General features: G+C 37.7%; 1 protein-coding gene across 2 annotated transcripts in view; it reads left to right on the forward strand.

Moving 5' to 3' along the window:
* Nucleotides 1-25,192, forward strand: part of DIAPH3 (diaphanous related formin 3) — a 437,995-nt gene that overhangs the window by 45,254 nt on the left and 367,549 nt on the right. For both annotated transcript variants that reach the window (XM_088792987.1, XM_088792988.1), the window contains one exon: nucleotides 12,213-12,317. In XM_088792987.1, the coding sequence (XP_088649113.1) occupies nucleotides 12,213-12,317 (105 nt within the window). The remainder of the gene's footprint in view (nucleotides 1-12,212; nucleotides 12,318-25,192) is intronic.

Genomic DNA, 25,192 nt, shown 5'->3' on the forward strand with positions numbered 1-25,192 from the left:
GTTGCTTATCTCTTAGGATTCAAAACAAACAATTGAAAAATTAAATGAGTAATGAATGCCGGAGGTAGTATTTAATGTTTAACTTATTTGTAAGTTCAGGGTAGGATGAAGTTCCTTTTAATTTTTGAGATAGCTGATTAGCTTCAGGGGAAACCAAAGTGGAAGGGAAATCATCCTAGTTTAGGGAAATGTAGTAGAAAGGGTGGACTAGAGGCAGGTCCTAACTTAGGTCCTAACTTAGAGTTTGGGTGGCACAGGGTAGGGCATTCTCTTGAGATGGGGAGCAGCAGTGAGCAAAGACAGAACTAGCATCTAAATAGCTCATGGGGGGACCACAGAGAGAATGGAAAAATTAGACTGGAGCGATTCTTTGGGACAGATTCTGGAAGGACCGTTCATGCCATTCTGAGGAGCTGTATATTATTTCAGCATTGTGATTTATTTTTTATGTGTCTGTTTCACCTATTGGTCCTGGCAGCCTTCTTTAGTTTTGGGGGAGATTTTTACATTCATCTATTTACACTGGAGGATAAGATGTGCTTTAAATTTGAGAAAAAGTTAATAGCTGGTCCCTTCATTACTCAGCTGGAATCAACGGGTGTATTTGCCATTATTCTGCCTTGTTTTCTGTTAGTCAAGTGTCTCTGTTCAGTGTCGCACACGGAGCTTCAGGAGAGACCCCAGCAAGAAAGAATGCCTAGTTTATGTCTTCATGGGATTTTTAATTTGTGTTAGTGAGTCCTAACTTTTCACCACTGAATGTCCATTTTATTAGCATTGTTTGACATGCACTCTAACCTTGGGAAATTATTACCTATTTCGTCAGTTCTTGATGAAGTGCTGATTTTGGTTTTAGTTAACAACCCATGTATGCTTCCTTATTAACTCTTGTGACCATAAGCTGATATAATTTCAGCCTTGAACAAAGAATACAACCTTTTACAATTTTCTTTTGCCAGCCCTTGCCTTTGTTAATGATGCTTGTATAAAGGTAGCTCTTCTCAGCGCTACCTCGGAGGATTCAAGATAGTCAAGTACCCTTTCCTCCCTGCGCGCCCTGCATCATACGTCGAACCGCTCCCCTGAATATTGTGGGAGATTCCGGAATGGGACTTTTTTTGGTTCACTTGTGTTTACCTTGTTAAGAAAAATAATTTTTTTTTCTTTTTGATCATAATTGATGGTGCCATCAGAGTAAACAGAGCTGCTTTTTGATGTTCGATGTTTACAGAGGCCACATTTTATCACCACAAGCCTTTAAGCACCACTACCTGGAAATTACTGAATATAGTTTATGGTATTCTCTCCTGAACATGTTTACTTTAGAAGTATTTTTCTGTCAGTCTTACTCATCTCCTGGTTAAGAGTATCAATTTTAATAGTATGTACAGAGCAGATGGATATTGACATTTTCGAAGTATTTACAGAATACATATTTAATAACTGGGCCAGATCAGTTGTTAAATCTTAAACAGGTCTCCTTGTTGGCAGAAGATCTTTTGCAGTCAAACTCACTTTCCTAAGCAGAAGTAGTATGAAATTGTTGCTTTCTCAGGGCTGCCTAATTTGCTAATGAATGAGTTTGTCACAACTGTGTTCTTTTTAAAATATAAGATATAGATTCTTTCCTTCCATTTCTGATTCCTTTGAACATACCATAAGACATAGGGAAGACCTGCAGACTGTGAAACTGAGAAGGATCTTTTTCCGTCTTTAAATATGGATTCGTGATATTTCTCAGGTTTTTCAGGGTACCACATTGTGGACAGATTTAAAGCTGTGTCTATGTCTGTAGAGGATGCTAAATTTAGGGTTGGTTTGATTTTTGGTTTGCACTTCTCGATAGTATTTTTATTGATAAAAATTATTTTGTTGAAGCAATATTGAATAATTTGCCATTTAAACCTTTTGGCATTTGCCACTACTGAGATTTCTTACCATTTAAATTTTGCATCTAGAGTCTTTGTTTTGGCATCGTGCAACTTTTAAAATAATCCTTTTTTTTTGGGTGGGGGGTAATTTTCATTTTATTTTACATTTTTACTTTTTCTTAAAAACATTAAACTTATTTTACTTTTACTTACTGTACTTAAATATCACCATTAAATGCTGCTGATTGTAATGTCCTGTTTTGAAATGTACAGATGGACTCCTGGCTTTAAGAATGTGACAGATATAGCAGATTATGTTGAATTAAGAGAAACTGGGGGTGGTAAACGTCTGTCTATACACATTTAGTGGCCCAACTAAACTAGGGACAGGTAGACATGTAGAATTTGCAGTTGGAGGTAAAACCCCTTCAGGAGTGAACTGAGGCTCTTGGGTGCTGACAGGAAGCCCTTTGTTTTCAAAGACTAAATCTTTGTCAGTATCCAAAAACCACTTGTACAAAATACCTGTTAGGAGAAACAGTAGCGCCAGGCTCGATTATTGGCACGTGGCCATCTGGATGGTGGGACTTAACCAGTCTGAAGGGAGCATTTTATTGGACTTGATTCACCTTTGTCTTCTTAGTGCCTTCACCATGCATATGACATGTATTTGTTGAATGAGTTGATCTGTTTCTTCTGCTTTGGTAAACACTATGCTGAAGCAATCAAATTGTGTAAATTAGTACCCGTAGAGTTAATGTTGAGAGGTATTCTTAGCTTTGTAATCAGTCAGACATCTTTTGAAATGTAAGGTACAGGAAGGGGGAAAAAACAATCAAGAGAACTGATAAAATGCACTGTGACTATGAGTACCTTTGATACTTTTTGGAGCAGCTGGTGGGAGGAGGGTTCGCCTGGTATCCAGGGTGCCACTCTTTGGGAACATCCTAAGGACAATGTTTCCTCTTTCTTTTTTTGTCTTTCTTTTTCCCTTTAATTCTTGATATTAAGGGTCTACGCTCAGCTATTTCTTTAATCAGATAAATGAAGCCTATTGCGTTGAATTTGTAAGTGATGTCTTAAGGGTTGTCAGGAATCTGACTGAAAAGAAAAACCAACGAGGACGCCTTTGTGTTAATTCTCTAAGTGTGTATGGACTGCTATAGATTGCTACCAGCAGTTAGTTTATTACAAGTATTAGCGTTCTTTACCAATCTAGTTTTTTTCTATTCAAAGCATTTCTTATTTATTACAAACTAAAAAAGTGTATTTAGCGTTGACCAGATAAATAGAGAGAGGTTTGTGGGAATGCTTTGTTCCGATCTATTATCATCCTATTCCCTCTCCCTTAGGTAGATATTGAAAAATTTAGGGAAAGGTGGTTTAAAAGCAATCAGAATAATAATCCAAATATAAAGAGGAGGAGGAAGAAGAATGTATAGAAGTGTAAGGCAATTGTCAAGTTGATTCATGGGTTGTGTTTGTCGGGGGCATAGTGTCAATGTCTAGTGGTTTCTTCTAGATCCAGATAAATGAGAAAATAAATGATTTAGGAGTATTGAATTTTGCCTGATGGGAGTTTGTTGTACCAATAAAATGGTTACAGAGGGGAATTTCAAAAGGATAAATGTTATGGTAATGTGTAAGCATGCTCTTTCACCCGTTAGAAATTGTGCAGGTACATGCTTTCCCAGCTGCGAAGGCCTTTTCAGTCTTCTTTTCATCACAGAAAAGTTGGCTTGTGTATCTTAGTCAAATGGCCATTTTATCCTTTATGTAATTTGTGAAGAAATGGCCATGTGTATAGACATTTAAAAAATAAATTAAGGAACAAAACCCTTTTTAATCAGTAGCTGTGTTTTTATCTGCAGGATTACGCAACAGTTGTCTGTGATGGTCGGAGCTTATGCACATTCTCGAACAGTTCCAGCAACGTTATGTTCTAAAACAGTGGTGCAAGCTCCCTGTATATTCATCTCATCTCTTGTTTATTCTGCTAAAATTGATAGAATGTGAAAGAAGAGTGATATGTATGTGATACTTTTTGTTTGTTCTTTGATACTGTCATTAGGAAAAATTGACACTTGGTTTCCAGTTGAGATAGTTTCTACTTTCTGTACTTTCCACTTGGAATACTTGGTCAAATATCGTTTGAGTTGATTGTCAGTCTCTGGGCAAATGATATTTTCTGGCTGCTGTCTTTTTAATGAGCTAGCCGTCTAACTTCTTATTAATTTTAATGGGGTTTGAGGAAGGATACTGTGGATGTAACAGTGAAAATCCAACCCCACTATTGGTAAAACTGAAAAATATAACCTTTGTGTAATCACATTTATATATAAAAAAAGATTATTATAAGGGTTTGTTTAAGAACGTTGAAATGATGATGAAAAGAAACTATTCTATAGCTTTAGCATATTTCTGGACATCTTGAATATAAAAAAAGTAGTGATAAAGTTAACTCCAAGTTCCAGGTACTCAGTTGTATTTATCTTTTAAAGGTTTTCTAATTTTCACTTAAACTTAATCTAAGAATAAAATTTTTGAAATGCAGAACTGGAGAAGATTCAGTTAATGGGGACTATTGGATATAATCATCTGAAACTAGATAATGAAATCTTCCATTTTTTTATATGGCACTAAACTTTTCATGGAATAAATTAAAAAAACACAAAACCAAAAAGCAAAACACCTACCTTCGTAGGGATAAACCCCAGCAAGACAGTTTGACGTTGTGTGGTATGGAAGATAAATTCCAGTGTGGTTAAGAAAAGAATTACGCTTTTAGCAGACATATGGGTAAAATTGTGTTTATAGGATATTGAACTCTGAAGTCTCAGGAGAAACAATTATGGGAATCATTGTGGACCCCTTAAGATGCTTAACCAGTCTGTGGCTGTAATGATGAAATGTTAGCCAAGCAGAGAACTGCTGCCAAGGACAACTAGATAGGTTTTAACCCTTGAAACAAAACATAATACACTGTTGAAATGAGATGGCTGCTGTTGACTTAACAAGAATTAATGTTTGGTTTTGCTATTGCATTCTTCCGGTTTTTACCTTCGAATAGTATGCCTATTGGTCCATTTGAATTTTTAATCAATTATTATACTGTCTTTCCAGTATCCATTTTATAATGAGTCATACCTCTGCCTGTCTGCAGTGTTTTTCCTCTCTGGGTGAAATACCTTGGGTGTATTCATTTAATTCTCCAAAGAGTCGATCATTTTAAATGTAACCTGACTCTCTGTGGTGTTAAGTATCCCAAGCAACTTGAGGTATGTAAGTTTAATGACTATGCTGTCTTGTAAGACCCGCATCCATGAATGAAAATAGTGAGTCAAACATTTGTAATTCAGTTGAAAAACATGTCCACTCTGTGTTTGCCAACCTCTTCTCGATCGCTTCTTAGCTCTCTGACTAGTTGCCTGCGTGTGCATGAGTGTTAAGATTACATCCTTTCCACTCTCAGTTTTGCCAAAGAAAACGTGGAAAGTTTTGCTTTGTACCAGTATTTCCTCAGTTTAGGATGGAATCAAGGTGTCTAAAGACCACAGCAAACTTGTAATTTCCTGGTTTGTAGGCACTTCTGGCCCCATCCAGCACATAAGAGGAATCCGTTGGAGTATCTTAAAAGCTGTTGTCTTCACTACCTGCCATTGCCCTGGTTTCCAGGTCATGGTTGCCACTGACCCATTTGGTGTGTTGTGCAGGTTAGAAAAAGGTGTGCCCCTTCATTCCTCTGAGCGACACAGCACCACACACAGTCACACAGCGTGGTGGGTGACGATGGGGGTGGGATCTCAGCCCCAGTCACCCCATGGCTGGTACTGCCCTGTTTCAGAGGTGTTGTGTGGCTCTGCTCATGTTCCCTGAGAAAACAACGGGTTTCAGTTTGGCCAGTGTTACAGTATCAGTGCCACTGCCTGAAGAGTCCCCCTCTGGAGCTGGACCTTGTTCCTGGTGCTGTTTTAGGCTCAGGTTGTGAGTATTATCTCTAGCTCCAGTTCCTAGAAAATTATCTGATTTCACGTGTTTGTCCCAAAGTAGAATTAGCCAATTCGATTTGGGAACTTCTGTTGCATCTCATTTATTTAACAAATATCTAAAAAATAACCACTGTGGTGTATGCACTGTGAAAGTGGCAGCAAGTGTAGAAAAATTCTTTTAAAAGTCATCTGAAGGAGAGAAAAGGAAGTCATATATAAAGAAAAGCTAGGGTTGAGGAAGCCTCTTTTTTCTTTTAATTATAATCCATTAAGTATTAACATGTTTATATACTGAGGCCCAACCTTAACTTAGAATTCAATGAAACAGGATTAAAAAGGATAATTGATGTGCAGTGTCCTTTTAGGAGGTGAGAGGAAAGAGGATCCAGAGCATAAATAAAGGGGATTATCTTTGGTAGATGAAGGAACTGGTAACGAAAGCTTAGTGTGCAAATAAATCGGTAATACAGGAAACAGGAAATTGAATGATCGTTTTCTTTTCACAGAGGAATAGAAATTTGCTTGCTGAAAATAGGTAGAAGTGGTAGGTAGTTCCATAGCTCCTGGAGAAGGGCAGATCTGCAATAAGTACCTCAGGCCATGTGAGAAGGAGAGACTAGGAGGAGTTCCTGCAATGTTGTAGGAAGTGATGGATCATGGAGTTAGCCTGCGTTGGGAGGAAACAGAGCGGGTCATCCAACTGGAGGTTTTATTGAGGTCAAGAGCAAGGTGACTGGGAGTGGGAGACGTGTAAAAAACAACTGAGGTCGGAGAAAAGGATCACGCTGATCCTGGGGATACGTGAGGTGGAACAGCTTTGAGACAGTGGCGAGGTTCACGTGTGGTCAGGAAGGTGTGGCTGAGGAAGGTGGAAGTGAAGCCGGAAGGCGGTGGGGAGTCCAGGGACGGGGTTGCAAGGATGGGGTGGCAGAGGGGTCAACACGAGGTCTTGGCAACCTAAGTGTCGAGTTAGACAGTATCAGCTCAAAGGAAATGGGGTAAGAGAGACCAGAGTTCAAATGGAAGCTGCAGGACTATGGTGAACTTAATTTATCTAAGCCTCAGCTCACACATCAATCCAGAGAGGATGATACCTACCTCAAAGGTTGTTAGTGAGGATTAAATAAATGCGTAGGTGTTTAGCATAGTGCCTGGCTTGAGAATTTAACCATTTAAGGTGATAGGAATACTAGGTCGTCATAAAAAGCTATAGAAAAAGTTGTTGGGAGAATGAGTGAAAAGCATGTTTGAAATGAAAATGGAGGAAATGGAGAACGGTGTGTTTTGGGAAATTTCTAGATTTTGAAAATGTCTATATTTTGAATGGTATTTTGTTACCTGTGTCTTAAACACTTTCTCTCAGTGGCCTCAGATTTGTCTTGATAGTAGTTTCTTTACTTCCCTCCTCTCCATCACGTCCATGTATATTTATTGTAGCCAAATACGTATCCTTTTTATTGAGTGGGCTTTTTATAAAATTCTTTTAAAGAATGAGGGATGCTCCATTTTTTTCTCATTCTTTCAAATTATTTTTATAGCAGAATTTTAATGAATATTTCAATTTAATCTTTAAAAAACTTTATCTTGAAATAATTTTAGACTTATAGAAAAGTTACAAAAATAGGGTTCCTATATACCCTTCACCCAACTTCCTCTAATGTCAGCATCTTAAAACTTTTGTGCGATGATTAAAACTAAAAAGCTAACATTGGCCAATATTAACTAAACCACAGACGTTATTCAGATATTGCCCAGTTGCCCACCGGCCCTTTTCCTGTCCCAATCCAGGGTCACACCTTGCATTTAGTTGGTTCTGTCTCCTTAGTCTCTTCCAGGCAGTGACAGGATCTTTTAAGACCTTTACACTTTCGAAGAATCCTGCTTAGTTATTTTGTGGAGTGCCCTCAATTTGGGTTTCTTCTTGCAGTATTTCTTCTCTCTATTTCTAAAATCTATCCCTAGACTTGCCCAGTAAAATAGCACAGTGATTCGATTTAGGTATAGTTTTTAATTAGAAAGTAATTAACTAAGGGAAAATTACTTTTTGATGTTGCAACTCCCAATTTCCTCAGGCAAAACTGTGTCGAAACGTCTATGTGAAGGTAGTACTTTAAATGAGTTGATTCACATTGTATGTTGCTCAGGTATTAATAGAAGTGACAACAAAAACAATCACTCTTTAGACAGAGACTAGTTTTGATTTGATAACTACTTGAATATTTTTGAATGAGATAATATTAGCTAAACAGCCAACTGATAAGATTTTTCCATTTAAAGAATAGATATTTATTTTCATATCTACTGAACTATTAGCCTCATTCAAATTACTCATCAGGGTCTATATGTGTTCTATGCATTTTATGCTCAGTATTTTATTTAGAAGAAATATTAAATGAATTGCATACATATACCAATATATTGATATATCAAGGCAAACTGCCATTTCAGGTCTCTTAAAAGATCTGTAGCTGCAGTATTATGTTATTTGTGTTAGGCGTCCCGATTTATGTGTGAAGGTAAGAATTGGTTAATACACAGTGGTTTATATTGCTTGTTTAGGCCCTATATGTGGTTTTCCATATTATTCAGTTTGACTTAGGAAGCAGCCTTATTATAACATAAAGCAAGTCATTTTCAAATGGTGTTATGGATGCTATTGGTGCCGCTCCAAGATCCATCCCTTCACCTGGTGGTGCCTGCATTCTCAGTGGCATGTGCCTGCATCCTTGGGTGGAGAGTGCCTGCATCCCCAGTGGTGAGTGCCTGCATCCCCAGTGGTGAGTGCCTGCCTCCCCAGTGGTGAGTGCCTGCATCTCCAGTGGTGAGTGCCTGCATCCTTAGTGGTGAGTGCCAGCATCCCCAGGTGGTGAGTGCCTGCATCCCCAGTGGTGAGTGCCTGCATCTCCAGTGGTGAGTGCCAGCATCCCCAGGTGGTGAGTGCCTGCATCCCCAGTGGTGAGTGCCTGCATCTCCAGTGGTGAGTGCCAGCATCCCCAGGTGGTGAGTGCCTGCATCCCTAGGTGGTGAGTGCCTGCATCCAGAGGTTTGGCCTTAGGGAACTGGTGTCCTGCAGCTAAGCATGACTGACTTGCCGGTGTCCTTCCAGGTGGTACTGACTATAGTGCAGTTCAGGCTAAAGCGAATATCCAGCTGAGGCCACATTTCCCAAAGTTTCTTTCTCCTGTCTTACCTTGCTTCCTTTACTTACACCCCTCATCCTGCGAGCATCCCCTCTGTTAATCACCTGTGCCTGAATCGCTGTCTCAGGTCCACCTCTGGGAAACCTGACCCAAGACAGTAAAGATGCCATATGATCACTTTGAGCAGATATAAATTTAAGTAATGTGAAAATTGATGACTTGCTCACCAGCGACCCATCACAATTGCCTGGAAATCGCACTAGGCTGGGCTCCAGTTCTCGAGTTTAACAACCAGTGAGGTCTGAAAAGTCATTTCATTTCTGGGAGCCTGTCTTCTGTTCTGTAATATATATGGAGCTTAGACTGTGATATTCGGGCTCTCACGTTGAAGATTTTCCCCTTAAGGTGGGGGGTTATTAAATGAAGATGTGTAAGCTTAACTCCTTTGGAATTGAAACATAAAACATGGATGCATTTTCTAGGAAAAAACTTCTGTACATTTCCCAAGGACTTTGTGACCTCCCAGAAGTTCAGTGCCAATGACTTAATTGGGTTTTCCGTCTTTTAGCCCTTTATAGAGTTTCAAAATCTATTCTAAGAATACTGCACCCTTTATAGGTACATACGTACATACGTATGTACATGCACACACACACACCTATTTTTTATTTCTATTGTTTCCATATTTCTTTTTCCTTTTGTAAATGTCAGTTACTCTTACACATTCCAGTGCCATTTCCTTCTGGACATGCCGAGAATGACCACGTATTCGATGAGGTTTGTGACAAATTTGTGCTATTACGTAGTTGATTGCAAATTTCTTTGTAGTATTATCTCTTCTTTGTTTCTTCTTTGTTTTTAAATATGGACTATCATCACACCTTTGTCACAAAGGTGCCATATTTAGACAAGAGTGGTCAGGGAAGCCAGAGAAAAGAGGTTGGGGGGACTCTGGGTCTCAAGGTTCCTTAATTCCAAATGTACTACTTTTGAGTATAGGCTCATGGCATCTTGAAGACGCTTTTCCAAAAAGAAAGCAGTAGCCTTTGTGTCTTTCATCTGTCTACCTTGAAATTTTATTTTGACTTCAGCCACCACGAATGGGCTTTCTGTTTTTCAGTATTTTACAGTATTTCTGTATCAAGTATTTTAATTTGTTGGCTAGAGAGGCTGGGTCATGTATGGTCATTAGACAGAAAGAAAATAAAAGTATAATGAATGATTTAAAGCAGGTTCTCAGGGTTCTTAGGTACCGCCACCTTATCTAATAATTATTCCCTAACTTCCCCATTACTTTCTTAGAGTGAGAATCTTTATAGATATTATAAGTTATGTACTCATAATTTAAAGGAGTCAGTATAATGCCTCACTGTACTAAATAATAAAACTATGTATTTTAATATAAACAATTGGCCATGACTAGTCAAGAAGATACAATAAAGTCACATTCTTGAATCTCTGCCTCATGCCATTGTGAGTACAATAGTTACACAGGTGTGCTGTTTTGGTGATTCAAATAACCACAAGCAGTGCATCCTGGGATGCCTAAATTTCAGAAACGGAGCACAACTGTTGGTGAAGCTTAACAAAACCCCCCCAAAACAGTGTGCCTATAATTTACAGAGTAAGTTGTGTATTAATGTGTATTAAAAACCACGCAATAAAAAGTATTTCATATGTGACAATTTACATATGAATTCCATTTATATCTAATAACATTGAATTAGAGTTTAAGCTTAGATACTTAGGATTCGCTCTGTCTTTTTAAGGTATGTGTATCTCTCTTTGGGAGACAGAACAGTTTTTTGTTGTTGTTGTTGTTTTGTTTTTCCCATTGTGTAGGACTAGCCCATGTGTTGCAGAAAAGTCAACCACACTTCCCCCCCGCAAATCCTGGTGGCATCACCTCAGTCACAGTGACAACCAAAGTGCCCTCAGACATTTCCAAAGTGCTTCCTGATGGTGTGAAGGCCCACTGAGAATCACTGGCTTAGAGTACAAAAATGAAACAAAACAAACCGTTAGGCACATAATAGTATATTTGTAAGTAGAACCGCCAAGAGAGACATTGCTAATTACTACCTTTTATTGGAATGTCAAATGGAACATCTTCTAAGATCTCAAATGTCTATATCAAGGTGCGATGAAGGGAATTTTGACTTTTCAGTACTTGAATGGTTGGTAGGCAAAAACTGAGTCAGCTGAAGGCATAAACTAGTGTCTGATGAATTGTAGCACACTTATGCAACCTGGAAGAAATCTAACTTGCTGGGCTCTGTAGGTGATCCAGAGTCCTGATTTTTATGGTCCGATTTTTAAGTGCATATGGAGTTTAGATACACTCGTATCACAAAGAGCCGGAGCTCAGATCAGGAGGAAACCCCCTTGAGCTGCCCTCCTGCTTCGGCCATTTCTGTCTTTCCTTTGCCTCCTTTTCCTTCGCCGGAGCAGCCTCTTACTTAAGCGACTTAATTGAAAGATCCTAGTAGCAATTCCTGTATTTATGTGGATATACTTGAGTTGTATTTTTAGTGAGAATTAGTCCTGTAGCAATACCCGGGTACCTTAAGCCCTCATTTTGAATGCTGCTTGATCAGTATTAGGTTTTCAGGTGGTACCTCTCTTCTTAAGTGTGACTTTTGAATAAGTTAAGCGGTGAATGAAGGTTTTACGTAGGGGTGGAGAATAGACAACTGAAACTATAGGATGCGTCACTTTTTGCTGGGATCAGTGCCAGGTATTTGATACTATGTGCTTGTAGCTGTCAAATCGTTTTGATACACGGAGCACCTCTTTCAAAATGGTACAAGATAGTTTCAGGTGCAGCTATTGTCAAAAAAAAAAAAATACGCACACAGATACACACACACACACACACATACATATTTGGAAATTGTGAGTCCTAATGACTTTATGAAAGGCAGAAATCTTCAACTGTCTAATTATCTATAGTGATGCAAATGTAATTTTACTAGCCTGCTGTGAATTTAAAAGCTGTTTTGGTAAGTGTTTTACCTGTGAAGACGATCTAGAATACTTTCTTCTCTGTGTCTCAGCTCTTTTCTCTCTCCTCCAGGCAGAACTGCACGTAAATCATTCCAAAACAATTAATGCTGCTTTAGTCACAAATTATTGATTTTCTGTTCATAGTGTATGTAGAGTTGCTGCTCTACTTAGATTCTAAAATGAGGCTTTTTAATTGTGTTTTCCAGGAAGATATGAATTTAAATGAAGATAAGAAGGCACCTTTGCGGGAAAAGGACGTCAGTATCAAAAAAGAAATGGTGATGCAGTACATGAACACTGCTTCCAAGACAGTAAGTAAAACTGTCAAGTGGAAAAATACTGCTGAGACGTGCGGTTAGATGAAAAACAGTGCATTTGTCTAACGGCGTACTTAAGGTCGTGGCCAGCTGGAATCAGGGCTGGTGATGTGTACTTAATGTATAATTAAAGGCACAAGTATTATAATAAGTTTGTTTAATTTAAAAGTCTCTCTCACCTTATAACTTTTAAACTGCTTTTGTTTTTCAGCCACCCACATTGCCAAGAAACACTGGTTGGTGGGTTTGCTCATTATTAAGGCAACTTCCCTCGTTAGTCAATTAAGATGGTTATTGATTTCCATGTCTCTTATAAATTGGGATACTATTTGTATTATGGAAAAGTGAGACTGATTTTACTCTAACTACCTGAATCAGAACAGTGGCTTAGAGGCGTATCTTTAATGTGAGTTTTCCTATGGATAAAATTATCTTGTAAAAATTATAAATGTAGACATTGAAAGGAACATTAAGCCTCTATATGGCTGCCAGTTTTTCAGGGAAACATGAAATATGTGGGTGGAAATAATGACTGAATGTCTAAGAAACCATGACTGGCACACAGAATCAATTACATTTATTTCATGGACCAACAAATGAGCTTGACCGGTCAGATAAAATTTTTAAATGAATAGATTGGATGAAAAATATAAAATGGAAGCTAATGAAGAAGCGATTGGTAGAAAAACTGTAGAAAATGATTTTGGCTGAACTGAAGATCGCATTATATTAGAGAAAAATAACATACCATAGTTTTCACTGGTTGCTTTAACCTAAGGTCAGGTTAAAAGAATATAAGTTATTTATACTTTACCTCCATTTATCTTCTAGACCAGTCAGTGACTGAGGTATTTCTTTTGGACAAAGGGCTCAAATGATGATTAGTTTTTTAAACATGTCTCATTTTTGGCAGTCTGATGTTCAGCTGTAGAAATCACTCAGTACTGTGATTTCAGCTCTTCATTTAGATGGGTTCTGTACCTGCTGTTGTGATACGGATTACTTTTGTCGCTTAATGATACTTAGATATCACAAATTAGCATCAGGATTTTGGAGTCAGAGCTCTTGTGTTTTACATCAGTTTATATATCATCTCTTTGATCTTGGGCATCTTATTTACCTCTCCATCCTCAATTTCCTCATTCATCAGGTGGAACTAATGCCCATGTCACAGTCTTGGTGTAGTTAGAGGTAAATTGTTTATTCCATGGTTTGAACATAACAGATTTTATAACTGGTGACTGCCACTGTGGCAGCAGTGGTGGTAGTAGCAATTGTTTGTTTTTTGTTGTGCTCCGCGATTTGTTTATTATTTGTGCTGTTGAAATTATTACACCATTATTAAAAATGTAAGTAAATGTGCATCAGTAAAAATGCAGGTTTGCTATTATTGAGTCGACATCTCTAAGACGTTCATTTGTTCATTCATCACAGTTACTAAGTGTCTATATATCAGGCACTATTTTAGGCTCTGGAGATGAAGCATCAAGATAGTCTATCATTGTGTTCTATGGAGCAACATAGGACAACACATAAAAACATGTAATAGGAGGTGAAAAGGGATGTGGGAAAAGTAGCAGGGGGGATGGAGATGGTATAATTGTTTTACATGGAGTAAGCAGGGAAGAGTACCCTGTTAGGGAATTTTAAATCCAACAAGTATGAATTCACTCAATATAGTTACAAGAGATACTATCCTAGAACTGGTTTAGAAAACTTTGAAGTAAGAATGCATTTTAATTCTTGAATTTCAGTTAATAAACAGACTTCTTAATAGGAGAACAAACCGTTTTGAACTTCATTATAGTGTATCTATTTCAGTTTGCATTCACGATTTTAAACTTTAATCCTCTAATCATTTTGGACTAAGGTTGGAATTTATTTGCCAGAATTAGTTAATTAGATTATCAGGATTGAAATAGATTAGTTATCTAAAGTATGATTAAAGCATTGACTCATTTAATTAGTGTGTGGGGGCTCATGGCTTTTCCTAGGAGGGTTCTGAATAATTTGGCAGATGGTTAACGCTGTAGAAAGTTCAAGCTGATGTCACCTATTTTTACTGTGGAAGTAGAAACACATTTATTAACTCTAGCTTACAGACTTTGTCATGCTAGTATAGTTAGGTCAATGAGTGCTGAAAAAGTTTCTTTGAGGAAAACAATCACAATTTTTCATAGATAGGTTATTTTAGAGAGGCTGTGGTTTATGTCAGATATGAGGTCTGACAATTAAGTTTGCAAACTTATCACCCTGCGCTTACATTGGCTGCACTGTATAAACAGCTTGGGAAGGTTTCATAACCTTCATATATCAGAGTCTCATAGCTGTGTTTGTGTGGATGTGTGGCGCTGTCTTGCTGTGTGGCATTCATTGTTGTTGCATGTTTTTGTGTGCTGTGGTGAAAAGGTCTGAGCTTGAATTAGAGCAATGAACAAACATTCACTTTCTTGTTAAACTTGGCAAGAGTGGAAGTGAAATCAGGGATATGTTAGTCCACGTTTATGGGGATAATGCCATGAAGAAAACAGCAGTGTACAAATAGATTAAACGTTTTCCTGAGGCAAGAGAACACGTCACTGAGGAAGAGAGGTCAGGGCAGGCAGCCAGTAACAAGCAGAAATGATGAAAACATTGCAAAAATTCATCGAATTGTGCATTGGAATCATTGGCTGACTGTGAGAAGCATAGCAGACCAAGTAAACATAGAGAAACAGGAAAATCTTAACTGAAAATCTTGGCATGAGAAAGGTGTGTACAAAAATGGTCCTAAAGGAGCTCACCGATGAACAAAAGCAAGGGACAGTCAGTTTGCCAAGACCCTTTGGAGAGGCACGACGATGTTTTGGGCCATGCTATCACTGGTGATGAAACATGTGTGTACCAATACGACCCTGAAACAAAGTGTCAAAGTGCACAATGGAAGTCAGCCAATTGTCCACAATCAAAAAATTCTGTAAGTCCAAATCAAGAGTCAAAACGATGTTGCTAACCATTTTTGATATCAGATGGATTATTCATTATGAATTTGTACCCACTGGACGAACAGTTAATCAAGTTTACTATTTGGAAGTGCTGAAAAGGCTGCATGAAAAGTTAGATGACCTGAACTTTTCGCCAATAATTCGTGGCTCTTGCCTCACAACAATGCACCAGCTCACAGGGCACTGTCTGTGAGGGAGTTTTTAGTCAGTAAACAAATAACTGTATTGGAATACCCTCCCTACTCACCTGATCTGGCCCCCAATGACTTCTTTCTTTACCCAAAGATAAAGGAAATATTGAAAAGAAGACATTTTGATGACATTCAGGACATCAAGGGTAATACAACCACAGCTCTGATGGCCATTCCAAAAATAGTGTACCAAAATTGCTTTGAAGGGTGGACTAGGCACTGGCATCAGTGCATAGCTTCCCAAGGGGAGTACGTCGAGGGTGACCATAGTGATATTCAGCAATGAGGTAGGTAGCACTTTTTCTAGGATGAGTTCATGAACTTAATTGTCAGACCTCATATATTTTTGTTAGGATTTTACCCTTAGAATTTGCTTTGAGATTCTCTTTTGTGGATATTAATATTATGTTTTTAGAAAACAGTACTGATGCCTGCAGTTCATGATTTGAAGTGTTTTAGAAATGCTAACCCTCACAATAACACTAAAATAGATAAACTTGGTTTTTAGAAGAGGGAAAAAAAAACAATCAAATTAGATTATTTCTAAGACCTTAGTAAGTTTCAGTGTAGGTAGCCAACTAGTAACACTGAATTTCTTCAGTGAAGAACGTTTATTAATACTTTATTAAACAAATGTCATGTGTAGAGGCTGCAAATGCCAGTTTCACATTTTTTCGTCACTTCCCAGCACATGGATATGTGATCCAGGTTTGAGCAGCACAGTCCAATGGCCAGGGCTGCTGGGGACTCTGGGAACATTTTCTCTCCATAAAAAGATCCAGAACAGGAAAGCCACTTTTTTCTGCCATTGGACATGGTTGTGAGAGGGTGTGGGATGCTTGGGATGGGAATCTTGGAGCTGGTGCTCTGGCCTAATGCAGTCAGTCCTGCTTCCAGGCTCTCCCTTGCTGTGAGGCGATGCACGGTCTTACTCAGGCTGCTTTAAGTTGGGTTTCTGCTTGGTTGCTGTAAGCATCCTACTGTACCATCCAGATGTACTTTTGCCTATGCGAGATCTCTCTTTATCTAATTCACTGTGAAAATTTCCTCTTTCCATGCAAAGGAGCACCATAAAAGACCCTGCCTTTGTCCAGTACTCTCCGAGCTTAGATGGGAGAAGTACTGCATGGCCCAGGGACCATTCCCTGGTAAATGCCTTGCCTGAGATGTTTAGCAGCAAGTTTATTGGAGAAAACTTCTTTCAAAACGAGTTGCACAGACTTGACTTCTGTTCGATTACTCGCTGGAGGGTAAGACTATTGTGTAATTAGTGGGAAGGACCTTGAAAGTAGGATGTGACATGATAGTCCAATTGGAAGAGAGTCACAGTTCCCAAACAATGTAAGAAGAAGAAAATTCTGGAACAGAGCAGAGGATCTCTAGAGCCACCGAGGCCTACAAATTTCCCTACTTTGTAAATGGAAAGGAACTAGAATTTAATGTATGCATCTACCATTTACATGTGTCTCATTGTGCTTGACCTAACTGTGAGTGTAGTTCTTATTCTTTATTATGATTTAATTATTTTTATTTTTTTCACCCCTTAAAATTCTTAAAGCCACCCCTGCAGGTATCGTTGATTTTTGTAGTCAGCACTTTTGTGCTTTGAGTAGACAAGACAGGTTTAGGAAACACATCCTAGAGATGCCTTCACCAGCTTTTCCTTTTCTTCTTGGTTTCACTGAATCATACCCTATATCTGCGATCCCAGTGTTTGTGTTGGTGTTTATTTTCTTGTGGGTGCTTGACTTGCGTTTAGGATGAGCTGGCTCTGGGTATCTTATCTCTGGGAGATATGAAAGTCTCCCATGGCAGGGTTAACAGAAAGCCATGCATTAATTTATATATTAATGTGTTAAAAAGGATACCTGTAGGGAGTAGGATTTAGATCAATCCAGTACTCCCCACCTTATCACGAAGGATTAGTAAAAATAAAACATTCACTCTACTTTTCCCATCTGTTGAGAAGAAAGAATCTCCTATGAACTGTTCCACTTTTAGACTTTTTCAGGATAATCTGTGACAATACAAAACTGGAGAAGTCCTGAGAAGCGAAAAGGGTATATCCCACAAAGTGCAAGCAAACCCTGGCAGGAGGACGAGGCTAAGTGTGGTGAGGGGGAGCGGAGACAGTCAGTGGGCCAAGTTTGAGAGACAACAAGAGAACCAGAAGGATGTCTGGTCCTTCCTGGGAAGGTGCAGTTTCAGGGAGAGAGAGAAAGTGACAGAGTGTTTAGGGAAACTTTGTGCTACACAGTGTTCACGCCTTTATTGTGCCTCCAAGATCCCGTCAGTGGAGATAAGCATTTGCTCATCAGTGTTTTTGGGGTCATCTTTTTCTTTTTTTCCAATTAATTTTTACATGCACGTTGATGAGACTATTCATACAGTTCACTTCCATACAGAGTACAACTGGAGTGCTACCCGTGAGCACATAGTTTTTGTTTTGTTTTTTTACCCTTAGAGGCAGATAAAATGCTTTAGACGTTTCTCTTTGAAATTTATACTTCTGGTTCCTTCTGAATGCACTGGCTTGGAAGCAAAAGCTCTTGTAGGTGTCCCTGCTCACTCCCCATCCATATGTCATCGGAGTCTGTTCACAGTGCAACTAACATGTTCATTTGGGGGAGGGGGGGGTCATAGCTAATAAAGAAGGCCTAATTTCATATTTTGCAGCATCTTAATTAGAATGTCCATCCTTTATTTCCTGTTTATGTTTAGTTTTTTTCCTTTTTGATTTATTTTTTCAAGGAAAGGAGCAAAATTTCTCTTTTATAAGTGCTCCTGGAAGTTTGCTAGCTTCCTTTAACTTTGTTTCGATTTTTTTCTTTCCCAGTCAACCTGGACTGCTGTCAGTGGCCGCAAGGGCTCTCTTGAGGCATGTGTTGGAAAAGTTTGGATAGTGTTTCTCTGTACTCCTTGGACACTTACCTGTTTCTGTGGTTCTTCCTGAGACCTGTTTAAGAAGAAATAGTTAAATATCAAGTATTATAGAACATATCTATAGAAGGCATATAAGAAAGATTAACAAGTTTTTAAGCAGTGTGATAAAATGAGTTCTTAAGTGTTGGATCGTAGATACTTGTTTGTGTGCATGTGTCTGTACATAGTGTTTAACAGTGTTTTGAAAGGTGTTGTGGTACCCTGCTCAGTAGGGCATGGTGTTCTCAAGTATGGGGGACCTGGTTTTCTGCAGTATCAGCCTTCTGGGCATATCTTGAACACAATTATGTTTTGAGACCATATTAGTCAAATGTTCAGATCTGTGTATATTTTTTTCTAGGTAGAATATCTAGTGTTCATTTTACCATTGATCTGTTCTGTTAATATCGTAAGATCAGTGAGGGCATGTTTATACCTTTCAGTGTCTGTTTTTCTTACAGTTCAGTTTTATATGCTAATTTTGGAAAGCATTGTCAGATACAGGTAAATCAAGTTGTTTTGTTGTATGTTTCTTTCACTTTTTGTTGTTGTTATTTTTGAAATGGGTTATATTTTAACCATTGGACATGTAGGTGGACCAGACAGCTTTACACATTCTTGCGAATTGAAGTTAACATGGATTATTTTTTGGCTTCCATTTCAGGTTGGGGATTTGATCGGAGCACCCTTGTACCATAAAAGCTGGGTAAAAATTTGTGGCTGGTACTTGGTATGAGACACATGTATCAACAGTGTCCTTGCCTGAGATGCTTCTCCTGTTTGTCTCCAGGTCTTGCTTGCTGACTAGGAGAAAATTTCAGAGCCTCAGGGTAATGAACCAATTTCTGGTTGTGGATATTTCCTAATAATCTCTCTGGCACTTTAATTTCCATTTGTGCCTATATAGGACAGGTTTTATTTATGTACAATTAAAATGATCTTTCAGCAGCTCAGATTCATCAGCTTCCTTATGAGTCCTTTCTGGGTAGCTCCAGAGGCATTTAATGTTCTCCGCTATTACTGCAGTGTGTTTCTGTTTAGGCAGGAGATGGTAATGAAGAAAATGGTCCTCTTCTTTTTTTTTTATAGGAAGAAATTACATTAGGCTCAAATTAGTACTGTATATTTTTGGTCTAAAAATGTTACAGCTAGTTAACATAACCTTTTCTTTTATTATAGCACTTTAAAAAAAGACTGGCCAGATATCGAAACATTGTTATTTACTGGTAAAATTTACTAGACTTTTAGAGCCTGACATGGTCAATGATGCTTAAACCCATTGTGGTATGAGAGGTCATCTGAGGTTGTTTTATCTTGGTTATTTTGAGTTGTTTCTTGGTCTGACATATTTTGCTAGGCTCATCCTTACATTTTAGATTTTTATGAATTTAATTAAACTTCTCATGTCTGCTAACTGCAAAAGTATTAAAAGCTTTGAAAGTGCCAGAAATAAGAGGCATGTGATTATGATGGAGGTGACATGAAGAGATGAGAAAATATCTGTATGGAATGAAAGAAGGAACAGTTCTGAAGAAACAAGTGAAAAATGGAGAAAAGTGCTGTGTGTGTACAATTGCATTTCAGTGTACGAAGGGGAAAAGTAATGGATGAAATGAGGGAAAAAAAAGGAACAATGGCCCTCAACCTTGATATCTATTAGAATCATCTGGGGAACTTAAAACAATCTCAGTGTCTGGGCCCTATCATTTAATAACTGAGAATTCCTGCAGAGGCGACCCAGGCTTAGTACGAATGTATGTGTGTACCTATACGAAAGGTTGGACAATTAAGTTCACAAACTTTCCACTATGCACTTACATGGTGGAAAGTTCGCGAACTTAATTGTCCGACCTGTGTGTGTGTGTGTGTGTGTGTGTGTGTGTGTGTGTTTTAAGTACTTGTGTATTGATTTATTGGTGATAGTCGTTCTGATGAAGCTCTCTCGATGACTCCAGGGTACAGAGGAGGGTGAGAACTTCTGGGCTGTACAAGATGCCCCTCATCACTCGATGTCCTTTGTTGTGACAGTTCAGCAAAAGACTAGGAGTTAATAGAACTTAAAGGCTAAGCATGGTGGACATTTACTAGTAAAACTGTTATCCAGGGACATGCGGGTTCCAGGCTAGTAGGCACGTTCCTAATGTCAAAGTGAGTGTTCAAACACAATAGCACACTGTAGCTACTAAGAAATTCTCCCTGACACTTGTAGACGTAATCAAAGGGGAAGGTTACCTCCTGTAACAGATAGGAGAAGCTGGTTGGTTCTGGAAACAGATGCCCAATAGAACAGGTATTGGCAAGGAGAAGAGTGACTATGCCTGGCTCTGAAGCTTCAGTCAACTGACTGACCTTCTTAGTTGGTGGCAGTAAACTAAATCCCTCTTAATTTAGTTTGGACTTAAGAGACATCCTTTCAGTGTTTACTTATTACTGGATAGAATAAATTCTATATATACGAGTACTTAAAAAATCTTTAATGGATCAATCATCTTGATATGCAAAAGGTATTCATTCCTAATTTCATGTTGTCTTTCTCTGTCTGACTTACTTCACTTAACAATATTCTTGAAAACTGATAACCACATGATATAGGAAATTTAGGATAAATACTTCATTTCTTTGCCAGTTTTCGAGATATTGAATTGGTTCCCTACTATCCTCTGAAGGTGACCAGTTAATTTTAATATCATTAAAAATGTGTGCATCACAATAATTATTCTTAGGAAAGCTCCAGTTGTCCCATATTTGGCCAGTGGGACCTGTCCAGTTTGGCTCCTGGTCGTTTGGGCATGACCCTAGTGGTTCTGGATCGTTTCATTATGACCTGGCCTCCTCTCTTTTCCCACAGATCTGGAATCAGTCATTTCCTTTAAGTGGAAGTGGTATTTCAATAACAATCTGGAGATCAGGGACACTTGTTGCTAGTGGGTTAATCACTGTTTGTAGCCTCTTTAGCGGACTGACCAAAAAGAAAAAAAAATGTATGTGTGTGTATTTAAAAATTATTTCTTCTGTATGTGCTGTCCTCGTTTCCACCTGTTGTACTATATCTATATCGAGCATATAGCCATTACATTTAACGTACTTTTTTCTAGTTCTCATTCAGCCTTTACTTCTATGAATAACTGTATGTAACCCTCATTAAGTCTTTACTTTTATGAGTAACTGTATTTTAATGCTTGTCACCAGTCCTTATGTCAGTGTTTCTCTAGTCATTTTATCTGAAGTTTGTTCTTTAGTAGATTCCTTTGAAGGACTCATGGGAACAAGATTCCCTGAGTTTTTCAGTTAACAGTATATGCCCTTTATTGTTTAGTCATTTTTACTGTATATGAAATATTTGACTCGTATGCTTTTTTCCTTAGGCTCTTAACTATTGTATACCATTTTCTTCTGCCATAAAGCACGATAGCATTACTGTCAAAAGGACTGCTGCTAACTAATTTTTATGGCTTATAGGATATTGGCTCTTTTTATTTAGAAGCCTGAGTTGGGATTTTAAAATAAGCGTAGTCTCTTTCATTATGGATTTGGCTTTGGTTTTCCTCTTCAGGGATCCTATTATCTGTATGTTGGATTTTTGTGTATCTTCAATATGCTACTTCCCCCTAAATCCTTTTAATCTTACTTTTCATTTCTTTTTAATTAAAAACCTGTATTTTATCTTTGTCCCTTATGACATGATTTGGTTTTTTGTTTGTATATACCTTCTAGTTTAGTTTTCATATCTGAAATTTTTTATTTCCCTTAAAACTATTTTTCTCCATTTTTTTCTTGAGTTTTCATATGTCATTTCTGAGTGTTTCTAATTCTGCTTTAGGTATTTTTTTCATGTTTAGAATATTTTTTCATATATTCTCTTAATGTTGCTTAGCTCATTTTGAAATTATAAGTTACAGTTTGCCATGTCTTATGGATTTGTTTTTGTGATGATCTTTCATCTTATGTAGGAGTGTTCTTCTCAATTTTGATTTCTCTCTCAGCCCTTTCTCCCAAATGTGGGGTCCTGTCCTGAGAGGAAGCTCTGGCAGCTCAGCGTTGGGAGCTCTTAGGACATATACTACTCCAGTCCCTTCAGTTCTTTTCTGCCTCTTTTGCGCACCCACAATTGGAGTAGGCAAAACTCAGTTTGGTTTCAGCTCCTGTTCAAATGGACTTACTGTGATTTCTAATGAATGCCTCCGGACTATTTTGGAGTTCTCCTGTTCTGATGTTCATCAGAGACTTTATTGCTTCCTCTGCCACTTCCTACACAAACATTGATACTGTTGAGATCTCGTGGCTGTTAGTGGTTTGTCTCCAACTGCTTGTGTTGTGAGGCTCATGGAGATACAGGCATACCTAAGAGATATTGAGGGTTCAGTTCCAGTGCACCACAGTAAAGCAAAATTTTCAATAAACAGAGTTTGTGAATTGTTTGATTTCCCAGTGCATATGAAAGTTATGTTTACATCATACTGTAGTCTGTTAAGTGTGCAATAGCATTATGTCTAAAAAACAATGTCCATTAGTTAGAAAATACTTTATTGCTGAAAAGTGTTAACCATCACTCAGGCCCATTGGAAAAACCGTGCTGATAGACTTGCCCGAAGCAGGGTTGCTGCAAACCTTCAATTTATTAAAAAAAAAAAGAAAAGCCAAAAAAACCCCAGAACAAACAAACAAACAAAAACACCAAAATCTGTGAAGCACAATAAAATGAGGTTATACTTGTACCTTGTCTCTCAATATTGCTGGGTTTTTAGTTTTGCTATTTGGTTGTTTTGTTTCTTCTTCTACGGGGATCTGTGGAGTTTCAAAAACTATCCTGCTGCTGCCATCTAATTTTGAATCTCATATTTTTCTCTTTATGCCAATTTGTCTTTGGTTAAAGGACAGTTCTGGATTATCAGCGGTCTTCTCTCTCAGCCCCTTGATTTTCAGGGGAGAAATTATGATATATCATGGAATGACATTTTGCTATGTAACTTTAACCGATAGCTCTAGGTTTTGCTGTTTATTTCACCCATAAACTTTCATCAAATTTCTTAATGATCCATGGCCTACAAATAGATTTAAATAAAACACTAGTTTTAGTCTTAATTTCTATATTATGTGTGTGCAGTGCTATCTTTTCACATAATTCCAATAAGTTATGCAGAATGCATCCTTTTTTTATATCCCTTGAGAGTTGGAAAATTCAGACTGCCCTTCAGTACTTTACCCCACCCCTGGAAAAATAGGTCTCATCTGCTTGTGTACGTCTATAAATTAGTGAGTGTGTTAAATCTATCACAGCATGAAATCATTTCAAGCGCTGTGAAAGACTATCTTAAAGAATTTAAATTGATTGCAGATGTTGGTGCAATTAAGCAGGCCTGATGAGCTCAGAATCATGTTTCTCAGATTTGAATCTCAATGCATTTAAAAAAATTATGATGATGTACTCCATGTAAATGCAGTTCATAGGCATCTGAGTTTCTATCACCTTGTTTTTAAAAATGGTTCAGCAGCGTGAAAGTGATGTGTGATCCTTTATGCAGATACTTGTATTACTTAGAATGAAAATGTATTTATTATTCATCTTAAGTGTGGAGTTCCATGCCATCCTTCACTAGAATTGACTTTGGTTATTTCCTTCATTATCTCATTTGTCTACCAATTTGTTTGACCACCTTTTGTGCCTATAATTCATTTAAAAATTATTCTATGGACAGAGAGTTATTTAATCCCTATTTTTAAGAAGGAAAACATGAGTATAACAAGCCAGTGAGTTGGCTTAGATAATAAAAGCATAAGACCTTTTTTTTTTTTTTTTTGCCTTGAGATTAGACTTTTAGCCTAGTAGAACTCTACCTACTTTTATTGCTTTGGCTTTAAACTGCAGACATGTAAAAGAAACTTTTCTAATTATTACAATATAACCTATTGGGTTGCAAACTAGAAAGTGAATTCTGAAACAAGATTGTGATAAGATGAAGTGGAATGTACGGTGTGTTCATTTTCAACTTATTTCAGATTGATCCGTGCACATTAAGTAATTAAACTCATTTATTTCTGTTACACACTGTAAAATGTTATGGACATTAGGACTTTATTATATATACAGTAGTAAAATAAATTACAAAAAAGGTGAGTAATTGTATTTAGATACTACTTTTAAATACTAAGAAAATTACTGAAATATTATTTATAGTTTAGTAACATTAACAATTTGAAATAGGAACAAAGAATACGTTAAATGTTTTCTAGACGTGTATTAAAGCTGTGTTCTACAATATTTTATAAAAGCAATTATTTTATTCATTATGGCAGAATATACTTTGTTTAGTAGTTAAGAATCGAGCTTTGTTGCTTCCAGCTTTGTGACTTCAGAAAATTCATCATCCCTCACTATGACCTAGTTTACCAAATAATAAATTTTGGAGTGTTTGTGTGGGAATCTATAGGGTGGAAAGTAGGGCAACGATTAAATAGTCTCTTCAGTGATCTTGATATCTTACGTTCTAGTTGTCTTATTAGAGTTTAAAGTAAAGTATAAGATGGAACTGGGTGGATGAATGCTACAGCTGAGCATTCTTACATCTGATTCACACTAGAATAAAAATTATTAAAACTGGGCATCATAAAAATTAGAATAATTTTTTCCTACTTAAAACATTAAGATATTCACATGCCAAGTTTTGGATGTAGAGCGAAGCCCTTTTCTTTGAGTAGGAGTGGCTCCTACATTGGTGTTTCCTACATAAGGCGTACCCAGGAAGCATCATCTGTGATCACCATTTGTGTTTTA

The sequence above is a fragment of the Rhinolophus sinicus genome, chromosome 16 (assembly GCF_057876585.1).
Source record: "Rhinolophus sinicus isolate RSI-liver-muscle chromosome 16, RSI-T2T, whole genome shotgun sequence".
Classification (NCBI taxonomy): domain Eukaryota; kingdom Metazoa; phylum Chordata; class Mammalia; order Chiroptera; family Rhinolophidae; genus Rhinolophus; species Rhinolophus sinicus.